Here is a 27,771-nt window from a genome sequence, read left to right as displayed (position 1 = left end):
CCATTAACGTCTCACATGAGTGTGGCGCATTAGAGCGTGCACTCTGTTTCCCACATCCTACGGGTTTTCACAGAGCATAATGTCATGCATCTCCCGTTTCAGTATCATATAGAGCAGTTTCACTGTCCCGAAAGTCCCCTGAGCTCCATGGATGATTTTTCAAAATGAAATCAGACATAGGCCGGGTGCGGTGGCTCACGCCTGTAATCCCAGCACTTTGGGAGGCTGAGGCGGGCGGATGACGAGGTCAGTAGATCGAGGCCATCCTGGCTAACACAGTGAAACCCCGTCTCTACTAAAAATACAAAAAAAATTAACCACGCTTGGTGGCACACGCCTGTAGTCCCAGCTACTCAGGAGGCTGAGGCAGGAGAATGGCATGAACCTGGGAGGCGGAGCTTGCAGTGAGCCAAGATCGCACCACTGCACTCCAGCCTGGGCAACAGAGTGCGACTCCGTCTCAAAAAAAAAAAAAAAAACAATTAGACATAAAGAGAAAGACAGAGCTCTTCTGACACGGAGCTGCTTGCCTTTCTAATAACAAGAAATTTACAACCATGGTAAATTGACCTGAAATACACCAGTCACTTTGAGAGTCCTCAACTCCTAAAATTCTTAGCTAATACCAATCTTAGTAGTTTCTCATTGAAAAATTTCATAGTTAATGTTACTTTTTAAAAAACAACAAAAACAACAACCAGGCAATGAAAGAAAAAGTCTTACGGGAAAAATAAGGCATTTATTCCAGACTGAAACTGATCAGAAGAAAAATCACAGAATTCACAAAATCATTCTTTGTTGGAACTTCTCTTCCTTCCATTGCATTTTGCTGTTAAGAGAAAAGCAGCGTGAGGGTCAGACCACCGTGGCATGCGTTCACATTCCAGCTTTGGAGGCCAGGGACCCAGGACTCCTGGCATTATTCAAAACCAGATCCGATGATACCAGATACTAGAGCAGCTATGCGAAGCAGCAGCTCGTTGAACAAATCAAAAGGGCGAGAGACACCTGCAGGAGGAAGAACAGGTAACTGGGTCTGGGGAGCAGATACACAGCCCCAGAAAGGAAGCTCAAATCTCTCATAAAGGGAAGAATCAAAGAGACCCCAAGCAGAGGCTTCAGCCAGGTGTTGGTCCCCATGTGGGTCTATGAAGGTGTTTGTGGTGTAAGGTCAGGAAGGAAGGAACCAAGCAAAAGCAAAAGAGTAGGCTGGCCACAGCTGCCACCGTGTGCAGGTGTGGGGCTGGAGATCAAGATACGCCATCCAGCCATTCATCCATTTATCAATTCATCTGTTCAATAAACATGTATGCACTGAGCATTTGCTGGGGGTTACAAAGATCAATGAGGCATAGTTTTGACCTCAAAAACCTCCCACAACCTAGTGAAGGGGGTGGAAGTAGTTAGAGTACAGCTTGGTAAATGCCAATTCCAGAGACACCTATGTGCCAGAAACCCGAGGAAAAGGGTTCCTGGAGAGGACATGTAAGGTGAACTCGGAGGATAAAATGGGGCGGGGATACTGTATCTCAGCAGAGCGGGCCTGAGAGTGGAGGTGAGACCCAGACTGGGACCCCGGGAGAACAGTCAGCTGTGTGAGGCTCTCCCACGTGACTTGGGAGACAGAAGCAGCACATAAGGCTGGGGACAGACAGGGAGCACTCTGCGGGTGTGTGGGCGAGGATTGCTGAGGCGCACACTCTGGGGGAGCTCATCCCCATCCTCCAGCACAGCAAGGCCCCGGACTCATTATAAGACGACTCTGATGACAGTGCACAGGTGCCTTTGAGGGGGACAAGACACAGCCACCAAGAAAATGCTGAACATAGCAGGCTAGAGATGCAGCGGGAACTGGAGCCAACAGCGCGAAGAGGACAGAGCTGTGAAACATTTCGGAGGAAGGATTAGCAAACCTCAGTGACCAACTGGGTGAGGTGGGGAGGAGGTCTAAGATGCATCTGCTTCAGGCCTGGGGGACCTTGGAAGATGAGTTGGAGACGGGGAAGGGTGAGTCTCCGAGGGAAGAATCGCTTTTTGAACGTGGTGTGGAATACCCAGACGGAGGTGTCTGGCAGGCTGCCGTTGATTCGAGCTTAGAGTCCAGGCTGGAGGGACAGTGTGGAGGAGGGGGGAAGAATCCCCAGACGGCTGGGTGTCAAAGCCCTGGGGGTGCTTGGCATCACCTAGGAGAGGGAAGGCCATGAGCAGAAGGAGAGCTGAGGCTGGAACCCTGGGGAACATCATGGTTTCAGGGGCAGCAGGAAGAAGCCGGTCTGTGAAGAGTAAGAAGTCTTGGCTTGAGAGGGGACCAAATCTCAGAGGTCAGAGGGTTTCAAGAAGGATTGGTCACCCACATCCAATGTGGCCATGAGGTCCAGGAGGAGAAGGGGTGAACATGGGGATAGGATAGCCGTGAAGTGGCTACAGAGCAGGGCGGTGTCGGATGCAGGAGGAGAGACTGCGTGAGGCCCTGGGGAACTAATGCAGATGGTGTTTTTAAAAAGACAGGATGAGAAGAGACCAACGGAGAGTAATGAGAAGCTAGGGATGAACGAGGGGCCAGGAACCCACTCAGCAGTCAATCCTCATTAGTCACAGATGCTGTATTTGTGAATTTGCCTACTCACTGCTCACTAACAGTTATTTGAAACCCCAAAATCAGTAGTCATGGTGCTTTCTCATTCATTCTCAGACAGGCACGGAGAAGCAAAACCTTGGAGTCATCCTACCCACACCTTCCCAGCTGAGGTCAAACAAGGCAACGCTTTGCCTCCATGTCTCAGCTCTCCTGCTGTCAACAAGTGTCCTTTTCATGGTCTATTTAGTGCCCCATTTTTTTTGCATTTTTGTGCTTTTTGTTGATGATGTCATTGTTTAAAATAGCCCCCAAGTATGGTGCTGTCAAGTGTTTCTAAGTGCAAAAAGGCTGTGATGTGCCTTACAGAGAAAATGTGTGTGTTAGAGAAGCTTCATTCAGGCATGAGTTATAGCGCTGTTGGCCATGAGTTCATTGTTAATGAGTCAACAGTATCTATTAAATATGGCTTCTAAACAGAAACACACATAAAACAAGGTTATATACTAATCGGTTGAGGAAAACGTTGGGAACAGAGGCTCAGAGAACTCTAACCCTCTATTGCCTATATGAGCGATAGTTTAGTATTCACTAATTCAATGTTTGAAGCAACTTTATAGACCATAGCTGCCTCAGACAATAAGAACCAGCTCTACTTGATGCAGCAACTAATAGAGTGTGCTGTGAATGTGAATCAGAGAAAATGTAAATGAATACAACTGCACATAGCCATGTCTCTGCCTCTGGAGTCTTGGTTGGATCTTTTCTGTCTTCTGTGGGGCATCTGGCTCCCTTCAGTAGGGGGGCTGTCATGGGAGACCATGACAAGAAGTTGTCACGAATGAGTCTGACACCTGAAAGTGGAAATCACTCAGAAAGCTGGTGGAGGTGGTGCGGGTTTTAGGGACCAGTCCTTCCACATAGTTGATGATAAGCAGATATGTTGCTAACACTTCCAATCAATTAAAGTCTTTGCCATCTAGCTGGTGACTACATTTCTAGTTTCACCCAATGCATGACAAATGCTTCTTAAACAAATAAGCCTTGAAGTTTTGCCCTCTCATACTATTTTTTTTAAATACAGAGATATGAGGAAAACAGGAAGGAAAAGAGAAGAGGCTTTGGAAACAGACAGACATCAAGAGTTCAATTCCAATCCTAACACTATCTCTGAGGGCAGGGGCCTCTAAATGCCTCTGCTTCCTCCTCAATGAAACAGAGAGAACAACAGGAATAAAACCTCATTTGATTGTTCCAAGGTTTATGCAAGAGAATGTATGAGATGGGTCCAAACACAGACCCAGGCATACTTGAGAGCTGTGATGTTCATGGGCACAGAGGCCGGGCATAGAGGGGCATTTAATGAACATTTGTTGAATAAATGGATAAAATCATGAGACTTATTCTTTTCACTATGCCCTTATTGACAAAAGGCCTCAATAGGAACTGCCCCCTTTGCTGCTCTTGGGCATAGTTTAGGAACTTCACACTAATAATCAAGATTGTGACATAAAGAAAAATGCATCACTCACGCGGCTATGGTTTGGGTGCTGAGGGTCTTCTGGCCACTACATAATTGAAAAGTCAGAACTATTCCAGCTACAAAGATAAGAAAGTCTAAGATTCTCAAAGAGATTTTTTCAACATGAGAGTTGGGACCTGATTTTCTACATTTCCTACCTTAGAGCAATAAATAAGAAAAAAATTCAGAGTATTTTATTTAAATATTGCATTTCACTATCTACTCATATATTAAATCATTTTCTGGCAACATGAAAGAATCGTAGAACAGTGTTTAGGGCTCTGGGGATTTCATAACAAATAGCCCAAGTCTCTACCTTCAAAGAGCTCCCCAGTGGAAAAATGTCACTCACAATTTCAAAAGAGTAATTTTGTTTCTGGTCATGCATTCATTCATTCTTTCCTCCCAATCTGATTGATTGTATTCTATACACTGTTCTTAGCCCTGTGAAACGGACAAAGGATATTTTTAATAATTTCATATAGACATATCATTAATAATATTTTTACTTGTAAAACTGCAATAATTAACAAGAAGAATGCATCCTCAAGAAGTTTATGGTCGGCCAGGCATGGTGGCTCATGCCTGTAATCCCAGCACTTTGTGAGGCCAAGGTGGGTGGATCACTTGAGGTCAGGAGTCTGAGACCAGCCTGGCCAACATAGTGAAACCCCATCACTACTAAAAATACAAAAATTAGCTGGGCGTGGTTGTGCACACCTGCAATCCCAGCTACTCGGGAGGCTGAGGCAGGAGAATTGCTTGAACCTGGGAGGTGGAGTTTTCAGTGAGCAGAGGTTGTGCCACTGCACTCCAGCCTGGGCAACAGAGCAAGACTGTCTCAAAATAAAAAGGAAGCTTATGGTCTAGTATGAACAAGAAAAAGCAAAAAGTAATAATAAACCCTTGAAGGAATTGCACCCTGAGAGGTTAAGGAACTGGATCACCATTACAGATGGGAGAGCAGGCTCAGAACCACACCCGTGGATTCCAGATCCCATCAGATTGACCGCCTCACTAGACCCACTGTGCCGGCCTTACCAGCCTCATTCTGTGATTTCAGAGAACCCAGCACAGTGTAGAAACCCGCCCTGCTAAAGGTCACGGGAGGGCAGAGACATAACTGGGACTTCAGTCAAATCCAATGTCCAGGTCAGGGCTGCAGCTGTCTTTAAAAATAAATGTTTGAGTGATCAATTTCTTCATAAAAAATCAGATGATGAATTTATATTGCAATACACATATGTATACACATCCAACGTTATCATATTACTAATAAACAAAATACAGCCTATCCATTGAGAACTCTATCCTCCCTGCCCCCAACCCGTGATGTTCTGTAAAGAAAAAAAGAAGATATCATTTACATTTATAAAAAAGGAATATGATGCATCTGTTGCTTCATAATGAGTAGATTCTTGATCTCAGTATGGAGCTGGTTTTTATATTTAGAGTTGTGCCATACATTAAAAAGAAAACCTACCATTTGTGTCTTTCATCCAAGAAGGCCTCACTGGTGAATTTCCTTTCTATTTTAGTAAAATGTCAGTTGACTTCTTTCAAATTTCAATGGTTAAAAATTAATTATACCATGCTTAACTGATGTTTTTGGTAAAAGAATTTCAAGAACCCAAAGTGAAGGATTTCATTCGCTTAAAAAATATTTACTGAGCGCTATTTATTGAGTGTGCTGGGCTGTGTGCAGTTCACTGGGGACAGTGGCAGTTGAAGTTCCTTGAGACCTCCTCTTGGGGAGTCTGGTAGTCAGATGGGTGACAGGAAACAACCAATGGCAGTGCCCTGTGATGAGGAACCTACAGAGGCCCAAAAAGGGACATCATGTCTGATTCCGTGGTGGTGGTTTGTGGTGTCAGCGTAGACCTCCAAAGGGAAGCGACAACTGAGCTGGGACCTGAACGGTGAGACAGAACTAGTCAGGTGGATGGTCCCAGTAGAGGCAGCAGCCAGAGGAGCTGCAAGTACCTCAGTGTCTCAGAAGCTGAGCGGCCAGGTGAGGCTAGAGATGTGGCCAGACCCAGGTCATGAAGGCCATGGTGAGGTACACTGGGAGTTTGGACTTTATCCTGAAAGCATGCACTGTTATGCAGACTGTAAAGCCCAGGAACACTCCAGCTTCATTATTAACTTGTGTGTGCACATGTGTGCATGTAAAATACTTATGCAAGGAATCGACATCTATAATTCCATCTTGAGATTCCTCTTATGTGTGCCCTTCATGATAGCTACATTTGCTCCAATCCCATCCCTAGTAACTGGGAATTTATACACGTGTGAAACTCCATGAAGCTCAGTGCCAGTATGATAAACCAGGACTCCGTCTCTAGCTTTCTATAGAGCTGGGGCAGATAGGCTGTTCCTCCTCTTGGCCGAGCGTCTGGCTGTTGCCCACCTCTGCTCAGTCCCACACGTGAAGCAAGCATTAGTTTATATGGGGCAAGGATCAGAGTCTCCTCCGTGTTTCACAATAAACCTGAAGACAGCAAGCAATGTAGACAGTGTGGGATCAGAACCTGAGGCAAGAATACAATCAATAGTTCATTGGTGATGGTAGTGAAGTGATGGACCAATGCCAGAGAAATGTGTGGGAGAAATGAATAAGACTGGACCTCAGTGTACGTTCCAAGAAGATGAAGGATGAAGGGGAGTCAGTGATGCCCTCAAGATTTTTAGCTTGAGCAAATTAGGTGGATGGTAATGCCATCAATTAAGAAAGGGAGCTTGTCAGGAAGCTAGTTGAGTTTCAGGGACACCCAGGATACACAATGGCAACGCCATCCAATAGGCAGTTGATATCAAGGCCTGGATCAGGACGTAGAGTGTGGTAAGAGACATGTGTTTGGAAATAGTTATGCATCATTGATAGTTAAAGTCAAGCAAGAAGAAGAGATAAAAGAGTAATCTACAGAATAGGGAAAGAATTAAACTAAGATCATACAAATGCTCACCAGTATTTAAAGTATACACCGGCCAAGCGTGGTGGCTCACACTTGTAATCCTAGCACTTTGGGAGGCTGAAGCAGGCAGATCACCTGAGATCAGGAGTTTGAGACCAGCCTGGCTAACATGGTGAAACCCTATCTCTACTAAAAATACAAATATTAGCTGAGCGTGATGGCAGGAGCCTGTAATCCCAGCTACTAGAGAGGCTGAGGTGGGAGAATCGCTTAAACCCAGGAGGCAGAGGTTGCAGTGAGCTAAGATCATGCCATTGCATTCCAGCGTGGGCAACGAGAGTGAAACTCCCTCTGGAAAAATAAATGAATAAAATAATAAATAAAGTACACATCCAGAAAAGGAAGCTAGATGAGATTTCATAGATGTGAGGTGAGGAGGTTGAGGAAGCAACCAGAGACCACAATTGTGTCAAAAAGTTTAGCAGGGAAGGAAGGATGGGGGTAAGGCAGTTGCTTAGATGGATGAGATGGGCCAAAAGAAGGGGCTGTGCCCTTACTGTTTGTTTGCTCCTCAGATGGACAGACTTGATCACATCAGTGGCAACAGATAGAAATGTCATGGGAAAAAGATTGAGGGTGCATGAGATTGAAGAGGCAATTGAGGAGAAGTCTTGGGAAGGAGGTCAGAGAAGCCAAAAAGCAAGGATTTGAATAGCACATTGCAGATATTTGGAGGTCGGCAGTTTTAAGGCATTCACTCCACATAGCTTCTATTTCTAAATACACATGTGTGCACCTGCATTTTCTTACCTCAAGGCTGTTACTCAAAGTCAGTATTTATTCTTGCTCTGTGCCAGTGGTTTGGGTACCTTCTGTTTCCAGGAGGCAATACCCTTCTCATGATCTCTAAAGATAGAAAAGGGAAGCATAGGCTCTGTCAGTCACATCAAGATCTGAGACAGCGTGGACAATGTTACTACAAATTAATGAGAAGGATTGTGACATTCATAACCTGAACCCATCTGCCATGAGAATACCTGAGGGCGTGATAACTTCACCTTCCTTATTCCACTCTCTCTCCTTCTCTCTTGTGTGGTGTTACAGCTGGGCCCAGTGCTCATTTCTCCCCACTCTGCATTACTACATGTGACGTCTCAGCTACCATGGATGCCCTCAAGGGCAGGAACTACCACATTTATCTTTCAGTCCTCCATGGGATCTACCCAGTGTTTGTCACACATATTTGTTGAATTAAATTAAATCATCATGTTCAAAGCAGTCTCTAAGACAACTGCACTTCTGTGTCAATGATAGTCTCCCAGGCCCAATGTGTTTTTAAGATTTTGGCTTAGAAATATCTTCTGAGATATATAAAAGAATTGGTCACATTAATTTATATCCATATAATATTTTTAGTCCCAAATGGCATTTGTCCAATACAATAATTAGTTTCCAAGATGGCTTCCTGATATTCACACTCCTGGGCAGTCCCTTCCCACATTGGGGCAGGATTGGCCTGTGTGTTTAATAATAGACTATGCAGAAGTGATGATATATCACTTCCAAGATTAATTTATAAAAGACTGTGTCTTTTGCCTTCAGTGCTCTTGCTTGCTCATTCTCTCTCTCTCTCTCTCTCTTTCTCTCTCTCTTTCTCTCAAATCATCATCTCTGGGGGGATCCAGCTGTCATGATTTGAAGACATTCAGAAGTCCTATGGAAAGGTCATATGGTGAGAAACTGAAGCCTTTGGTCCACCAGCCTGTGAAGAACTGAGGCTTCCCAAGAACATGTGAGTGGGCTTGGAAGTAGCTCCTTCAACCCCAGTCAAGCTTCAGATGAGATCACAGCCCAGTCAACATCTTGTCTGAAACCTTCTGATAGACTCTGAGCCAGAACCACCCAGCTAAGCTTCTCCTGGGTCTTTGACCATCAGAAACTGTGAGATAATAAATATGTATTGTTTTAAGCTGCCAAATTTTGGGGTAATTTGATACATAGCAATAGATAACCAACACACCCAAGTTGATTATTAATCTGATTAATCAGATTTATTTCCAAATATCTTTTGAATATTCCCAACATCAAATCCAAGGGCAAATCTTTGCCACCAGTACAGAGATTTAAAAAAAAAAAAAAGCCATGGATTCTGAAGACAATTCTAAAACAAAAGCTCATAAAAACGTTTCAGCAGTGGTCATGCTGTTATAATAACTGTATATTCTCCCAAAGTGACAACTTGGATGAGGTATAAAACAGGCATTTAAAAAAAAATCAAGCATCAGATTATAAGCTCTAGCACTTCAAATAAACTGGAGTATGCCTAACGAAGGTCAGACTTTGAGCTCATTGAAATGTTAATATCTGTGTTATTCATTTTAATGGGGAATGCTGAACATCAGGCGGATTTCACAGCTCTTCTGGGAGGCAACATGAAACAGGCACAGGTTTTAGATTCTGACAAAACCTGATTAAAGTCCTACATTGGCAATGTAGCCACAAGCAGATTACAGAAACTCACTAAGCCTCAGTTAGCTCACCTACAAAATGGGAAAGAACACAGTGCTACCTCACAGAATGGTTGTGACACTGAAGAAGAAAATTATGTTAAGCAATTAGTAAAGGGTAGACAATTTGCATATGCCAATTAATGCCATGAGTTCTTACTGTTTTCTTTATCTATATAAGTAGGTAACACACCTGGTTGACAGGGCTATCATGAGGACCAAATGAGAAAACTGATCTGTACAGGAGAGGGACAAAATAACTTTGTTTCATTTATTTGGTGAGAAGTTTGGTTGAGTATGGCAAAAAGAAGATCATTAGACACATTGTATGCCTCTATCAAAATATCTCATGTATGCCATAAATATGTATACCTCCTATGTACCCATAAAAATTAAATTTTTTAGTTTAAAAATAGAAGATTATTAGAGTTCATGCTACTTTTGAAATGCTCCACAGAGCGTCAGGAAAAAAAAAATGGTGAATGCTTATTTCCTGAGCCAGATTTGATATTTTGATTCTTGGTAACTTTTAAGTCAGTTAGTGCCTCAAGGCTACCTTTTTTATTAATTGATTTGCCAAAGGCAAGGTTTCATGCAATGTTACCATTCTCCTGCTCAGTCTAGTACTGGGCTACACGCCGGCTAATTTTTTATTTTTTTTTTTAGTAAGACGGGTTTCACTGTGGTCTCGATCTCCTCTGATCCACCCGCCTCGGCCTCCCAAAGTGCTGGGATTACAAGCGTGAGCCACTGCGCCCGGCCCTACTATTCATTTTTTACTTAAAATATTTTGTATTTCAGAGATTTAACCCCCATGAAACAGGAAACAGCTATGAAATAGGATTTCTCAGGAGTCCAGATTGATCAGAAAAGGGTCTAGTGGCACAGCAGGAAAGAAACCACTTACCAAGTGACCGATCATAAAATTGTTCACTTATGGACTCATCTGGAATGAGACCTGTAACACAGTAATGATCATAAGACTCCTCTCACTACTCCAGAATGTTCTATGACTTTATTATTAATGCCACAAATATGCTTCTTAAGCAAAGAAGCAGTGAGAGATCACCACTGAGTTTTATTGCCGTCAGCACTAATAGGAAAAATGCCTCCTAAATCATAGAACACTAACCCAACCCACTTTGTATTAAAAGCCACACAAGAAAAGAAAGAAGGAGAGCCCTTCGTCCCTGAACCAAGACATTCAAAGAGATGATCAGATCTAGTTGTATGGCTGAAAGATGATAGAATTCAGCCTGTTTACTTCTGATCCCCCCAGCTACACATTCTTAAGGGGAAAACCAACACTGGCTCCATTTACTTGGCAGAGATGTTGGGGCCATCACATGGAATTATCTATGGAAAAGCTCTGTTGTGAATACAAAGGAATATCTAAGTGAATAGTTGTATCATTATTACCTCGTGATAAAAAATAAGCAAAAGCAAAACAAAATGTTAATTTTCTATGGCTGTAATTGTTGCAAGACTACATACATATGTATTTCTAGTTTTAAATAACTCACTAGCAAAGAGTTGTAATATGGAATTATTTTTTAAAAAAAGATAAAAAGAACAGATCTTAACTTACCAAATAGATAATTGTTTCTCCATTTATGAGATCCCAACATGTCCCCAAAAATCATCTGAAGAAATTCAGGCATCGGGACGTGTCAGCACATGAAAGAAAGAAAAAGGAAAGACACTGAAAAATGTAAATGTCATCTGGAAGACTCTGATATATGTTATATAATCCATTTTTAATGAAATAGGCAATACGTTATATTAAATAACTTCATATGGTATCAAACATATAAGTCTAAAAAAGCACATGGGGAAGAGCAACCTACGTGAAGTTTAAATTACCCACAGATCTTTCCCCCAGACTGAGAATGTACTCCCAAACATTGCCAACCTCCAGAAAAGCAAAACCCTGTTACACAGACTTGCACATAGACTAAGTTTAGGTCAAATTTTAGAGTTTTCTCTGTACAAAGTCACCGTAATATGTTCAGTAGGAAAAGGTGTCTGCAAGAAGTTTTCATGAAACCACTAGAAGTCCATGCAATCATCACAAAGTAAAGTGGTTGCTTGGCTCACAGTCTTTCTACCAAGAGTCTTGGTAGGCTGTCCTCCCCGTCCTGAACAGTCAGGTAATCTCTTGGCCTCCATCACACTAATTGGACCAGGAAGGGACACATACCAAGACAATTTAAGAGAGAAAGAACATTCTTTTCAACAGATAGTGCTGATACTACCAGATATGCACATGCAAAAGAATGAAGTCGAACCCCTTCCTCACGTCATATGCAAAAATCAAGTCAACATAGATCATAGACCTAATGTAAGACTACAGAAACAACAAAACAAAAAATAAACCGGACTTCATCAAAATTTAATTTTGCTCTTCAAAGGGCACCATCAAGAAAGTAAAAGACAACCCACAGAGGGGGAGAAAATATTTCAAAATAACTAAATAAAAAGATAAATAGTGCAATTAAATCATAGGCAAGGATTTGAATAGACATTTCTTCAAAGAAGATGTGTAATGGCCAATCATTACTCATTAGAAAAATGTAAATTAAAACCACAATGAGAGCTAGGCACAGTGGCTCATGCCTGTAATCCCAGCACTTTGGGAGGCGAGGCAGGCAGACCAGCTGAGACCAGGAGTTGGAGACCAGGCAGGCCAACATGGCGAAACCCAGTCTCTACTAAAAATACAAAAATTAGCCGTGCATGGTGGCACACACGTGTAGTCCCAGCTTCTTGGGAAGCTGAGGCACTACAATTGCTTGAACCCAGGAGACAAAGGTTATAGTGAGCCGAGATTGTCTCACTCCAGACTGAGTGACAGAGTGAGACTCTGTCAACAACAACAAAAACAAACTACAATGAGATACCATGTCACACTCACTAGAATGGCTAAAATAAAAAAGACAGGACCAACAAGTATTGACAAAAATGTATAGAAACTGAAATCCTCATACATTACTGGTGGGAATGTAAAATGGTACAGCTACTATGGAAATAATGTGGCAGTTCCTCAAAAAGTTAAACGTAAAGTCACTATGCGGTCATTAAACATAGAATTACTATATGATCCAGGGATTCTGTTTCCAAGAGAATTAAACACATGTGTACACAAAAACTTGCACATGAATGCTTCTAGCATCATTATCTATGATAGCCAAAAAGGGAGAAATAAACCAAATATCGATCAGCGAATGAATGGATCAATCAAATGTGGCTCTGTAAAATGGAACAATACAAAGGAATGAAGCACTGATGCATGCTACGACATGGATAAACCTCTAGAACATTATGCTAAGTGAAACAAGTCAGTCACAAAAGAACACAGGCTGTATGATTCCATTTGTATGAAATGATCAGAGTGGACAAATCCATAGACACACAAAGTAGATTAGTGGTTGCCAGGTGTTGGGAGGAATGAGGAATAGAGAATGACTGTTATTGGGGTCTCTCTTTCGCGGGACGAAAGTGTTCTGGATTTAAATGGTGGTGGCAGTTGCGAATATACTAAAAACCGCTGAACTGTACACATTAAAAGGGTGAATTCTATGGTATATAAATTATATCTCCACCAAAATGTATTTTTAAAGGGGGGTATCAAAACATCACATTGTACACAAGTAAATATATAAAATTTAAAATAAATTAATAATAAAGTTATATGTATAAAAGAACAAAAAGAGGGGACACCTAAGCCAGGCCAATAGAGGGAATGCCGAGAGGTTTCTCTAACTGGCAACAGAGAGATGCCTCCTTTCCCTCCTAAGTACAGAGGACATAAGTCTGGAGTAGCTTGAGGCTTTACTTCCTGCTGCAAGGAGAAAGCCTCTCTGCAGTAAGGGTGGGCGTGGAGTGTGGGAAGCACAGTGACAGAGAGAGAGAGAGAGAGAGACAGAGAGACAGAGACAGAGACAGACAGAGAGACAGAGACAGAGACAGACAGAGAGACAGAGACAGACAGAGAGGAAGGAGGAGAAGATGGAGGAGGCAGAGAAGGAAGGAGAAGGAGAGGGAGAGGGAAGAGGAAAGGGAGGAAGAGAGACAGAGAAAAGGAAATGAGGGGGAGGAGGAAGAGGGAGGGGCAGAGGGGAGGGGAGGCCTGGAGAGAAAGGGAAGGAGAAGAATGTGGCACATACGGGACTGAAGGACTCTAAGTAGAGTTGTCCCTGAAGCCAACTTCTCTCCTTCCTTTCTGGGAATGTGATCCAGGGAATTACCTCTTTTTGGCTTAGACTACTTCTAGTTGAATATCTATGTTTTGAAATGAAAGGCAGTAAATAAATTAAATGCCCCTCACCCCTCCCCTGAGCTCAGAATTCCTGTCATTATTCTTCCTCAGTTTCTCTCTCTTAGACTATTTTGGGTCTGGTGTCTGAAACCCTAGCTGACTTCATCCTATCCGCTCCAAATCAGAAGGATTTGTCTAAAGTCAAGCTCACTTATTAGAAACTGAAGAAAGAAGAAGAGAGCTCCAACCTACAACTGTACTACACTGCACCATTTCAGCATCGTACTCCTGACGGCGCCTGTACCAGTACAAGGTTGAGTGAGTGCTTATGCACCATAAGGAAAGCTTTTCTCCTCTACACATTTCTCTTTCGGGATTGAAAAAGAAATAATAAAAACTACCGATAATTCACCTATCTATTTAGTTAATGATAGGAGAATATTTGCAAATTTAGAAATTTATTTTCTCAATTTTTTATTGTTACTATACTTTTTAAAATTATGTCATGGAAAGTCCAAATATTTTATATTCAGGGCTTTCATTATGTCCTTACCAGACTTACTCTAAGTCCTTATTGGTCATAATTTGGATTTTGGGGCTTATTTGCCATGGCTTCTGTTTTTCTTTACCTTATATTCCTTACTCTGGAAATTCTTCTACATTTTTCTATATGTTTTTCAAGTGATCTTTATTTTTATTACTCTGGGAGTTTTTTTCAGTTTTATTTCTTCTATTTCTTCCTTCCAACAATAATTTATTTGTTCTATGACTAAATGTATCCTAGTCTAATGTCTTTCACATTTATAATGTCACCATTTTTTTCACTGAAAATGATTACCAGCTGTTCTCTCATTTCTTCTCTCTTTCATGCAAGAAATTCATTACAGAGTTTCCAGGAATTACTTAAGTCTCTATCTGCTTTCTTCTCTTCTTTTGAATTGTAGAATTTTTTAATTTGAGAATTTTAAAAAATAAATTTGCTCAAAAATGTTTATGATCACCTAACCTTTAAGAACAAGCAACCTGGGAGTTTATTTTAAGATCTAGTTTTTTACAAGGGCTAACTTAATATCTGAGTCTTCTTAGAAAACTTGGAATTGGAAGAAAAGAGAGTGGTCTTCACTATGCAATTAGAAAGCTGCAACAGATTTGTAGGCTTTGCAAACAATCAGAACCCACTTTCCAAATCAGGGGTGGAAGAGGCGTTAACTTAGCTGGCCATTTACTAAATTCATTTTGTGTTAAAGGTCATAAAATGAACCAGAATCCATTTCTCTCAACATTCACTACTAAGCCCTAGACCCAGTTAGCATTCTCTCTCACCTCTTATTTATTTCATATTTACTCCATATTTATTCTTACCTAGTTCCAATCTATTCATCATCTGATTCTGTTACCCTCCTCTGCTCCCAACACACACACACTTAAAACCCTTTCACAGCCCCTGTGCCTTTAGGATAGAGCCAGTCATCCTCGACAAGACCCTCAAAGTCCATCTTGACTGCTAATGTTCCTCCAGCCCCACCTTGTGCCTGTCTCCCCATGTTTTTCTCATTCCTGTTGTAATGGAGTTCTGTCCATTTCAACCCACCAGCTTTCCTGGCAATTCAGGGTACCCCACCTGATTTCCCCTATGCTTGAAATACCCTTCCCTCTCCACACTCTGCCCTGTTCGTTCTGACTTGTACCCTCCTTCCAGTTCTTGGCTGGAAGGTCAGTTCCTGGGGGAAGCTGTCTGCTCCCCAGGTGACATGCATTCCTCTCACTATGTGGCCCCCAGTGCCTGCCTGATAGTCAAGGTACTTCCTGCTTAGTGGGCACCTTTCCCCAAGACGTGTCTATAAACTCCACAAAGGCTAGCACTGTGCTTGTCTTCCTCCCCACTGTCTTTTTTCTCATATGAACCACAAATCAAGACTAACAAAAGATTTGTGAAGTGGTAAGCTTGGTCCTTGTCGTTTCTGGTTAGCTGGGCCACAGTGTATGAGTGTGTTACAGCAGAATGTATTTGACTTCCTAAATATTTCAATAGGGTCTAAGAAAGGAGGCCCATGGTACTCGCCCCAGCACTGAGAAAAGAAGGTTCTTCAACTATGGCTCCAGGACAAGTTCAGAGATCACCTGGGAGTTGACCTTCAAAAGTTGCCAGTGTGAACGGGATCAATCAATAAGGCCGTGCGCAACTGAACGTTTTGTGGAGAAAGTCCTAATAAACTGTGTGAAGTCCTCTTTGTACCAATAAGGCCATCCTCTGCGATAGGAGTGTCTCAGTCATTAGCTTCATTACTTTCTAATTCTAAAATGTACCTCCAGACAAAATAGGTAAGGCAGGAGTATATTAATTATATGGGAAAACTAACTTTTATATGTAATTCTTGAAGTAGAAATTTTATAATATTTTAACGTAATTTTCACTACAGAGTTAAATCTTGAAAAACTGAACAAAAATATGAAAAGGAAAGAAAGATTATGTTTGACAGAATCGTCCACATAATGTTGGAAATATTTAAAAAATATCTGTCAATAATATTATCCTATTACACATGAACAAATAATATGTCATGTTTTTATCCCTAGTTTAAAGTGAAGAGATGGCCTCTTCTTATCATATTCTTGTCCATTTCCTCCCCAGTTTTCTTGCATTTATACAACAAGTATTTAGTGAGCTGTGTCAAACATATTGTCCTAGGCTGACAAAAACAAACATTCCCTGCCCTCATGAGACACACAGTCTAGTAAGGAAAGCAGCCAATAATTGGACACTTATATAATATAATTTCAAGGAAAAAAATATATATTATTAATATTGCAGTATTATTGCAAATCACCTTCAATGCAATTGAGGAAAAGTAAGGTTCCTGCCATCCATTGAGTATCCCAGTGCCAGGCCAGATCCTTCATGTCCATCAGCTTACAGATTCTCTCGACAACCTATAAGGTGGTCTTTATGACTGCTAGCACTTAACAGATGAAGAAGCCATGGATCATAAGGGTTAAATGAAAGTCAAGTATCCTGACCTGGACTGCAGAGCTGAGAAATAGTTTTGAACCCTGGTCCAACAAAAATGTCCTTCTTGATTGCACTAAACCACAGTGCCAGCGAGCCACATACTTAGATCTGAAACTTTAAAGGTTTGCTAATTGTTACTTGAAGGCCATTTCCCAATCCCAGGGAAATCAAGTGTGTGTGCGTGTGTGTGCGTGTATGTGTGTGTGTGCATGTGTGTGTGTGTGTGTGTGTGTGACAGAGAGAGAGAGAGAAAGAGAGAGAACATACAAGAGTGAAAGAATAAGCTGGGAGAAGTAGGGGATGTGGACAATGAGGCTGTAGGTGTCCAAGAGAGAATCCCACTGTGTCAGCAGAGCTCTGTGTCCCCAAGCCCAGGTGATGACCCAGCTACCCAGCAAACCACTCTGTTTTTCACAATCCCACACAGACCCTAAGAGGTGCGGTCTGGGAGGAGACAAGGCCCCAGTCATACCTCTTCGCTGCTGTAAGACTCGGATGTGGAGGAGGACCAGCTGCAGCGAGCATGCACGCCCTGCACCTGCTGGGCAGATACCTTCACGGTGCTTCTGCAAACAGCTGTGGGCTGGAAAAGACAAAGTGGTGAGTTCTCTCTTCAGCTGCTTGTGGAAAGGGATAGCCTCCATCAAGTAAATCATCTCTTGGCTGTTTGACCCATTACAAGTCTCAAGGAAAAGCAAACATTTCCCCCATGAGTGCTAACTGGGCTTCCCTGAGTCAATTTTCATTCGGACAAAAAGAAATGATGAAGAACCCCATAGGACTTCACTCTCTTCTTCTTCGCCCTCAGATTTCATTAGAAATAGAAGCTTGCGACACTTTGGTATGAGTCCTTTGTAAAACAGAGTCACAGTGAGTAGTTTCATGAAACAAATAACAAATCAAACAATCCTCTTTTAAGTAACAAAACCCACGAGCTTGAACCTCAGAATACAAACACTTTGGAAAGCAAATTTTGGACTGCTGGCGTTGCCCTGTTCAGATGGGATTATTGCCCATGGGTGTTGACTAAGTGTCTGTGGAGACTAAAGCTATTCCACCTTGGATGCCAATCTGCCATGCTGACTTCTGATTAACCCGTTTCTGGGAATCCCTCTAAGATTTCCGCTTTCATGTGCATACCGTAAATCCTGGTCTTGGGTCAAATTCCCTAAAGTATGTAAGCCCTGGATCTGGGAGGTAATGGCACAGGGATCCACTGTCTCACCTCCACCCAAGACATGGGTTCTGTTTGTTAGTCCCTATGAAGTGTTTTTTGTTTGTTTGTTTGTTTGCTTTTCTGAGAAACTGGATTTGGGAGCCTCTTTCTTCAGCCTCTCAGCTCCCTTGGCCTTTGGGGTTAGGTTTGCGTGGACCTGCTCACCATGGAACAGTGCTGTACACATTCTGGTCATGAGAGACACGAAAACGAACATGCCATGTTCCTGATCTCACTGAGCCTGAACCAGTAGGGAAGACAGATGTCATTCAACAGTCAACGGCAAAAGAATGTGACATGTGCCAGGAAGAGTCAATGTTTCGTAATCCTTTGTAAGAGAATTTTAAGTGTGTCTGGGATTTGTCTCTGGTGTTGTATTCACTTTACCTGATACAAATTCATCCTCATGTTAAAAAGCAGGAAACTGAGGCACTAGGGATAAAGTAATTTGTCAGGATCACTCAGGATCTCAGACTCCACAGCTCAATGCTCAGCCACGGAGTAACACTTCCCCCACCAGGGGACACCGTGTCCACATGTTAGCAGTGTGGCCAGATGCTAGCCAGGCAGCGACCGAGGTCTTTGTGTGACTCCAGGTCATGGAAGAAGTGAGGCTTTTCCTTTTGTTGGTTTCTGGGACGGGTCTCCTCCCACTTACCACATAGTAGTCCCTCTGGAAGGCACATGTAGCAGGATCTTCTCCAGAATCCTTCCTGCATGTAGTCTCCCGGATGCTGAACTCTAAATTCATGACCAAGTTGCTCTCATCTAGGACCTCAACCTTCACAAAAATAAAGTATCAGAGTGTGATCAATGCATTTCTGAAGTTTATGATGCTATAAACCATTCTTTCTACCCCATGAGAAAAAAATTACAGAATCGTCCACCATGAAAGCAATAAATTATCTTAGCAATCACCTAGTTCCATGCCTTTCTTCTGCAGACCAGAGAGGAAAAGTGACTTAACAAAGTCGGACAGTAGTTTAGTGACAAAAATGGAAGCAGAATGTAGGTGTTCTGACTCCAAGGCCAGTATTGCTTCTAACACTTTACAGTGACAATTGATCCTCACTATTTGTGGATTCCATATTGGCAAACTCACCTACTCACTAAAATTTATTTGTAACCCCAAAATCAATACTAGTAGCACTTACTTTGGCAATCATCTAGGGACAAATGCAGAATGACAAAAATCTTCAGTCACCCAACATGCATGTTATCAATAGAAGCCGAACAAGGAGACATTCTTCCTTCTTGTTTCAACTCTCATATTGAAAACAGGTGTGCTTTTTATGGTCTATTTAGTGGCTTTTTTTTGCATTTTTGTGCTTTTTGTTAGTAGCTTTAGTGTTTAAGATGGCCCCCAAGCCTGCTGTGGAAGAACCCACTAGTGTTCCAAAGCACAAGGCTGTGATGCACCTGACATGGAAAATATGTGAGTAAGGTAAGCTTTGTTCAGGCAGGAGTCACAGTGCTGTTGGTCATGAGTTCAATGTTAATGAATCAACAATATATATTAATTTAAGCATCTTTAAGCAGGAACTCACAAAAACAAGGTTAGTATTGATGGGTTGATGAAAATGTTGTGACCCGAGGCTCACAGGAACCAAACCTTCTATTTCCCCTAGGAGCAATGATTCTGTGTTTGCTAATTCAGTGTTAATGGTAATTTTATAGAACATAACTACTACAAGTAAGAAGAATCAACTGTACATATTTCTAAGTGTCATTTTCCTATTGCTCCATAATTTTTTAATAATTCTTGAAATAAATAATTAAGCAACAAATGCTCTCTGCAGTACAGACCATTCTCCAGCCCTAGCTTCCTGCTTGAGCAGTTCTGATATGTGAATGAATTTAAATGATTTTATTCTCCTTTCCACAAAGGAAAATAATCTAAACTCCATGACAAATCTGGGGAGTTCTGATGTCACAAAGTCCTGTGACTTCTTGAGTACTCACTGTGTGTTCAGCACCAGAGGCAGAGCAGGGAAGATGCCACGTGGCTTAAATTCCAGAGGAGGTGCCACACAGTGGACACATCAAAGAAAATTATACAAGATCATCCCAGATAGTTATGGGGCTATCAAGAAAAACAACAACATGGCAATGGGGGTGAGGGAAGGAAGCAGCTGTTTTAGAGAAAATGCCAGAAAAATCCTCCCAAGGAAGGCCAATTTAAACTGAGCCTTGAAGGATGGGAAGAAGCTCATCCTGTGAATAGAAAGCAGAGCCAATGCCCTGGGGACTCTTGTGGCTGGAGCAACCTGACCAAGGCAGGAACCATACACTGTGACTTTGGAGAGATGGAGCGTGTCAGGTATGGTCTTGGAGCCCACGGGAAGGTGTTTAGATTTCATTCTCACTGCAGCGAGATGCTATCACAGGGTTTTAAGAGCAGCACCTGAATTGCCGTGGCTGCTGCAAGGTAAACAGATTGGGGCAGGAACAAGGGGGCAGCAGGAAGCCAGTGGGGAGCCCGCCATGGTCCAGTACCTGACAACACCCCCAGGATCCAAGTCACTTCTTCCCTCTTAGTTTCTGAACCCACCTTGCAGCAAATTGAAGTCAGCAGCACATTGAACGTACCGCCCAGGGAAGAGAGAGATGGAGGCAGTGCTCTTTCTGTGAGAGCAAGAACTACTTACAAGTAGGGAATAATAGGCACATGCAGAACATTTTGTTTTGGAAAAAAAGTGGCAAAACTCCAAGCTTAGGATGGGGATCTTTATGTCTCCTAACATAGGACACATAATGAGTGCTGATAAAAGTAGAATTTTCTGAAAACAAGTAGAAATAAAAACTCAACATCGCCATTAATTACTACCTCATATATTTATAATTTTAATATATTGAACGTTAAATCTGTGTCTCATTAAAAAATTAAAAACTAAAAACCTCTCCCGTTAACTGAAGTCCATTGTTTGGGGCCCTCCACTGCAGAGTGTGCTTCAGCAATTCACCTAAAAGCAATTTGATGGAAGCAACTGGCAACACAAAAGCTTAGCTGAAAAGATGAAAATGTGGGCTTTTTGGGGGTACAGATCATTTTATTGAGCTATGAGATAACTTTGCAATCTCTTTTGCATCTTGAAGGGGTCTTTCAAGAATAGGGAGAAACATCTAACATTTTTGCTGTTTCATTTGAACTCACTCTCTGCCAGTAAATTTCTATTCTGTGTAATTCAAGAAATGGGGGACAGCCTAAATGCTCAACAATAAGAAGTCAACTCATTGTGGTTTTGATTTGCATTTCTCTGATGGACAGTGATGATGAGCATTCTTTCATGTGTCTTTTGGCTGCATAAATGTCTTCTTTTGAGAAGTGTCTGTTCATATCCTTCGCCCACTTGTTGATGGGGTTGTTTGTTTTTTTCTTGTAAATTTGTTTGAGTTCATTGTAGATTCTGGATATTAGCCCTTTGTCAGATGAGTAGATTGCAAAAATTTTCTCCCGTTCTGTAGGTTGCCTGTTCATTCTGATGGTAGTTTCTTTTGCCATGCAGAAGCTCTTTAGTTTAATTAGATCCCATTTGTCAGTTGAGGAGGGGGGAGGGATAGCATTAGGAGATATACCTAATGTTAAATGACAAGTTAATGGGTGCAGCACACCAACATGGCACATGTATATATATGTAACAAACCTGCACGTTGTGCACATGTACCCTAAAACTTAAAGTATAGTAAAAAAAACTTACCAAGATACTCATAAAATAAAATAATTCATTTCCAAAAAAAGAAAGAAGTCAACTGGAGAAAATTAAAAACCCAGCATTATTGCTGAAATAAATTATGGGAATTTACAATCAGTATTATAGTATGGACCTATTTTTCTTTAAAAATACATTGTTTACCTTCATATGAATAAAAAAACTCCAAAAGGATATGCTCTCATGGGTGATATAGTGTTTCTCAGATAAATGGATAATGAATGTTATTTTTCATTTTCCCTTTCTTGTATTTTTTGACTTTTTGTAATGATTACATTTTGGTTTTTATTTTTAAAAGAAATACAAATATATAAAAATAAAAGACCCATAGCAATTCCATTTGACAATTGTAATGGTTAATTTTATATTGTCAACTTGACTGAACCATGGTGCCCAGATATTTGGTCAACACTATTCTGAATGTTTCTGTGAAGCTATTCTTTGAATGGGATTAATATTTAAATCAATGGACTTTGAGTAAAGCAGATGACCCTCCATTATGTGGGTGGACCTCATCGAATCAGTTGAAGGCCTTAATAGAATAAAGACAGAAATCTTCCCAACAGAAAGGAATTCTGCCGGCAGACTGCCTTTGGATTTAAAGTATAAGTTATCCCTGAATCTCCAGCCTGCTGGCCTACCTCATCAGATTTTCTTTTTTCCTTTTGGACTTTCCAGCCTTTGAAATTGCGTGAGGCAATTCCTTATAATAAATCTCTCTCTCTCTCTCTCTCAATGTCTCTCTCTCTCTCTCTCATATATTCATATGCATCCATTTATATATGTATGCATGTCATATTGGTTCTGTTTCTCTGGAGAACCCTCACTAATAGGGCATCACTGGTCACTTAGGTTTTTCAAATGAATCCCTTATTAATGGACAAAAAGTAAAGATCAGAAATGGCTAGCTGAGAATAATTTAGAAAGCCAAAAATCAAAAAATGCAAAGAGGTTGAAAGGTAAAATGGACACACAAATAAGGCATGGAGACCTCAAGGATCCCAAACCTCCATGGCTTTGCCTCCAAATGTACCTCAAATCTATCTTCTCCCCGCATCTTCCCTGCCCTGACTTGAGACCCCACACCAGCATCTCACCATGCTCAGTTTCTCCCCTCACACCCCACTCCACACAGCAGCTAGAGAGATTGCAATGGACTGTTTGTCCCCCGCCGCCAATCCGTATATTGAAACTCTAATCCCTGATGTGATATTTGGAGGCTGGGCCTTTGGGAGGTTATTAGGTCTTCAAGGTAGAGCGCTTATAAGTGGGATTAGCAGTGAGAAGCACCTCTGCCCGGCCGCCCCGTCTGGGATGTGAGGAGCGCCTCTGCCCGGCCGCCCCGTCTGGGAAGAAGTGAGGAGCGTCTCTGCCCGGCCACCCCTTCTGGAAAGTGAGGAGCACCTCTGCTAGGCCGCCCCGTCTGGGAAGTGAGGACAGCCTCTGCCTGGCCGCCACCCCATCTAGGAAGTGAGGAGCGTCTCTGCCTGGCCGCCCCGTCTGGGAAGTGAGGAGCGCCTCTGCCCGACCGCCCCGTCTAGGAAGTGAGGAGCGTCTCTGCCCAGCCGCCCCATCTGGGAAGTGAGGAGCACCTCTGTCCGGCCGCCCCGTCTGGAATGTGGGGAGCGCCTCTGCCCAGCCGCCCTGTCTGGGAGGTCTACCACGGAGGCCAGACGCAATGTAGGGGCTGGACGTGGTGGCTCATGCCTGTAGTCCCAGCACTCTGGGAGGCTGAGGCGGGTTGATCACTTGAGGCTAGGAGTTCGAGACCAGCCTGGCCAACATGGCAAAACATATGAAAAATACAACAGACAAACCAACCAACCAACCCAGCGACAACAAAACAGGTCTACCCTGGAGTCATACTCTAATTTTTTCTATTTTCCTCCCTTTCTGATCCTTTATCCAACTTTCTTTTTCTTCCTCTTCCTTCTCCTTCTTCTTTGTTAAATAGAGGATTGAGTTATTATCATTGATCCATACAAAGTCCCTCTCTCATTTATTTTCTTTAATTCTCACCCCCCATTTCTATTCCCCATCTTCCCATGCGCAACCTTCCTAATATGTTTGATATGCATCTTTTTGTTTATATGTATTTTTAGAAAATGTTTATTGTTTTGTGTGCAAAAAAAATTAATAAAAAACAAGTGGGATTAGCATCCTTATAAGAAGAGGCTGGAGAGTTAGCTAGCTCTCTTTCTGCCATATGAGGATACAACAGGAAATCAGCAGTCTGCAGCCCAGAAGAGGGCCCTCACCAGAACCGGACCATGCTGGCACCCTCATCCTGGATCTCAGCCTCCTGAACTCTGAGAAATAAATTGGTGTTGTTTATGCACCACCTAGACCATGGTTTGTTATGTGTTCATGGCACTTTGTTACGGTGGCCCAAGCTAAGCAGAGATGTTTTGCAAATGCAAGTGTCCCTGGGGGCTACCCATTGCCCTTAACACAGACCTCAAACTCCTCAAAATCACGACCTAGGCATGTCCCACTCATGCCCACCTCTCTGACCTCTCTGCATTCCTACCTTTCTCTCCCAGGCTCACTTGGCTCTAGCCAGCCTCCCTCTCAAGGTCTTTTATCCTTCAGGGCCCTCCCACTGACTCCGCCAGTTCACCCCAATATTCCTCAAAAGGTCTTTCCATGGTGGGAACTTCTTGTCACTGGAGTGAGTCTTAGCTCAAAGATGCAACATCAGAGGACACTTGTCCCATCTGACTGCTGCCTCAGGCAAGGCCTATCATGTCAACCTGCTTACCCTCCTCTATGGTACTCTCCACTATTGGAAATTAATTTGGTTTATTTAACTGTGTCTTCTTCCTCTTCCCCTTTCTTCCCCTTCCCCTCCCTCCCCATCTCCTTTCCCTCTCTTTCCCTGGTAGAAACTGCTCCCTATGAAACCACAGCTCAACTTGTCCTCTTTGCTTCCCCCTGCCCAGCACAGGGCCAGTGCCCACCTTTCCTTTCTCTGCTCGTGTCCACTGAGGGAACAGTCCAAGTGAGCCTAATGTCAAGGTTGGAGCAAGAAAACCATCAGTGCTAAAGTCATGTGGATTTTTTCCTTTCTCATCCTTTTTCAGATTTGGAGCCCAGGAGGTGAGTAACTTGAAATCAATTACAAGAATATTTTATCTAGGTCTGTTGGTAATACCCAGTGGTTCTTCACCCAGGCCACACATTAGAATGAGCAGGAGAACATTTAAGAATATGAGTCCCACCCTCAGAGACTGGGATTTAAGGAGTCGACCATCCCTCCTGGACATCAGAAATATTTAAAGCTCCCGTGCGATGATGATGTGCAGTCTTAGTAGAAAATCACTGTGCTTGGTAAGCAAACCTGGGGGCAAAGCAGAAAGGCCCAACCCTTCTCCCTACAATGATTGAACCGTACCCCCAAATACTCATGACTAAACCACTTATTTGCTTTGAACATATTCTTAGAAGTGAAACTATGCAATTGAAAGTTTTAAATATTTACTAATTTAACGTTTAACATGCTAGTAAATATGTTTAACACATATTTCCAACTTGCTTTTCAAATACAATTTTACAAAATTACAAACTCTCGAGCAGTAGTTGTGATGTTTTTTTACCCTGTTATTCTTTTACCTTGTTATTCTTCTTTTTCACATTGCTATTTTAATTCTGCACATTTTTTCTATCAGAGAGGTTGAATACTTTTCCAAATCTTTCTTAGTCTTTTGTATTTCCTCTTTTGTGAATTGTTTGTAACCCCAGTGCTAGTGATCTATTCACTCAACTCTCTCCTGAGGGCTTTGCCTTTTAGTGTATCCCTCATGTCTGCTGGGGTAGAGAGAATTGGTATATTTGGAGCCATCTATAGGGTGTTTATAGAAGACATGGTTAATACACACAACATAAATCAAAATATGAAACACTCCCAATAGGAAAAAATATCACCAGGAGAGATCAAAGGAAGAGAATCTCCCTTCCAGTGGGAGAAGAAATAGAGTTCTCAACAAGAGGGCACAGTGACTGTAGCTTGACCAATGAATTTGAATAATCAGAAAAGGCTAGGGAGAGGCAAGAATAGGCAGACCTCCAGGTAAAGGAGCCGTATACCTGAGGTGGAGAGGCAACTTTTTTCGTGTGCTCATCAAGAGTCACACACATCACATATAATTGTATCTATTTTTAGGTGCATGTGTGTCTGGGCTCAAGTCTGGGTGACCATACCAAGATGGTGCATGAGCCAGAACACGCTCTGGTGGCTGTGCCTCACAATAGCTCATCTCCACAGGCCAGATTTCCAGGGTGTCAGTAACTGGTTCTCTTGGGATCTATCCTCATGCTCTTATTCATCTAATAAACTGCCAACTTTCTTCTGTAGTGAGCAATAGCTAAATCAAAAGTAAATTTAAACTGTTCATCTGCAGGGTTGGCAACAAGACCCCGATTCCACACCACCACAAGTGGATTTCATTAAATGCCAATGGAAACTGGCATTTGAAATACGATACAAGGAAGGAAAGGGGGTTCTGTATTCTGATCCAGGAGCAGCTCAACCTTCGGTGTGGCAGCTGACCAGTGCCTCCACACCACAACATCCAGAGCAAGTGACCCCACTCTGGCCATGATTCTGGAATGGCACCTAAAAAAAGCATAGCCCGTAGTCTTCATGAACTATAATCAAACTAGAAAATAAAACTGGGTCCTTTTGATTCATTTCCCTTGAAATTTGGAAAACAGAACTAGGAGCCAGTTTCTGAAGATCAAGCTGAATATCTTGTATTTGGAGACTAGAACTAGGAAACCATGAGCCATGTGCTCCACAGAGTAGCAGAGGGAACAAGCTAAGAGTCAGTCCAGGAGAGATGGGAGAAGGCAGCAGGCAGACAGAGAGAAAGCAATGCCCATCTGGCCTCTGCTGCCTGGACCTTCAGCCGTGTCTTCATTCTCATTCCCATGCTGCCTGGCTATACAGAGCCTTCATTCCTAAGACGTGCAACTTTATAGAACCTCTCTACCTCCCCCCTTAACCTAAATTTGCTTGAAAATACGTTCATTCCTACCTCCAAATGAGCCCCATGCAGATGATAATAAGGCAGTGAAATTACCTGGGGAACAGGAAGAAGGGAGATGACTTGCTGCTTATGTTTCTCATTTCCTTTGAAGGATATTTTTACATTTCTTTCCTTGCATATCACAGACTTAGTCACTGGAAGCCCAAGTGATTACTCTTTCTTTAGCTCCCAAAGCTAAGAGGAAACAGACTATTACCAAATTGACAAGGAAAGGTGGATTTCTTTGGCTCAAAAGCCAGATTATTTCCAGTAAGTATTAGGAGCAGAACTGCTGAATTTGAAAGGAGGCTCATTTCCAATAAATGAGAAGTTCTTAATAAAACACCTCAGAAAGAATCATGAGGACTTCAAGTACAAAAGCAGGATGCAGGGAACCAGAAGACAGGGTTAGAGAGGAGAATACAGCAGAAGAATCAATCATCAAAAGTGGTTTGGATAGCCTCATGACAAAAATTGTAATTAAATCCTTTCTCTGTCAAAGAAAAGAGACAGTATGAAAGAGATGACTAGCTACTATCATTTTTAAACTGGAGAAAATTTCTTAAAAGTATATCCAATGAACTGACAAAAGGCAGACAGCATTGGAAGGAGGAGCAGAGAAGATTACATTGTACACTTACTCTTTTTAATGAGCTTCTGAATGCCCGAAACAGATACGGACTCAGTGACTGGGAATTCACTTTTGCCACAGAGGAACTGAGGGCATCCCTTAAGGAGGATGGATTGTAGTCGTACACTGGGAAACCTGGACATGCAAGCACATGGGGCAAAGTGAGACAAGATACAGGCGCCAGCGTGGCTCTGCATCATCCAGAGCAGGTGGCCAGGTTGGTGAATACCTTACCTGAGCAAGACCAGTAGTTCATTCCAAGAGCAAACATAATCAATATCTTCATCATCATCGTCATCTTCTCCATTCTGGAAATCACGATTGTAATCGAGAGAGAGTGTCTCTCTATGTGTTTGGGGATGACAATTCTTCCTAAGAGGAGCTGTCTTTATCAAACACT

The 27,771-nt window shown here is 42.3% G+C and overlaps 1 protein-coding gene across 1 annotated transcript; it reads right to left on the bottom strand.

Annotated features, from left to right (window-relative positions):
- Positions 1-719: 719 nt before the first annotated feature.
- Positions 720-27,771, bottom strand: SPP2 (secreted phosphoprotein 2). Its single transcript, XM_003278554.3, has 8 exons — positions 27,606-27,771; positions 27,382-27,506; positions 18,662-18,784; positions 17,260-17,370; positions 11,108-11,162; positions 10,427-10,477; positions 7,823-7,918; positions 720-1,008 (listed from the first exon to the last, which is right to left on the bottom strand). Exons 1-7 carry the CDS (start codon positions 27,676-27,678, stop codon positions 7,833-7,835), a joined length of 624 nt encoding a protein of 207 aa, XP_003278602.1. The 5' UTR covers positions 27,679-27,771; the 3' UTR covers positions 720-1,008; positions 7,823-7,832.

The sequence above is a fragment of the Nomascus leucogenys genome, chromosome 22a, assembly GCF_006542625.1.
Source record: "Nomascus leucogenys isolate Asia chromosome 22a, Asia_NLE_v1, whole genome shotgun sequence".
NCBI classification, from domain to species: domain Eukaryota; kingdom Metazoa; phylum Chordata; class Mammalia; order Primates; family Hylobatidae; genus Nomascus; species Nomascus leucogenys.
Note: the sequence above shows the minus strand (reverse complement) of the source record. Positions and strands in the feature narration are given on the sequence as shown.

What these genes read in the sequence shown, in the direction of transcription:
- SPP2 (XM_003278554.3), bottom strand. Translation starts at nt 27,678, where the DNA reads ATGGAGAAGATGACGATGATGATGAAGATATTGATTATGTTTGCTCTT. An exon ending in TCAGAAGCTCATTAAAAAGA is followed by an intron (nt 18,785 to 27,381) that starts GTAAGTGTACAA and finishes ATTTTTGTGAAG; the next exon opens with GTTGAGGTCCTAGATGAGAG. An exon ending in TCCAGAGGGACTACTATGTG is followed by an intron (nt 17,371 to 18,661) that starts GTAAGTGGGAGG and finishes TGTCTTTTCCAG; the next exon opens with CCCACAGCTGTTTGCAGAAG.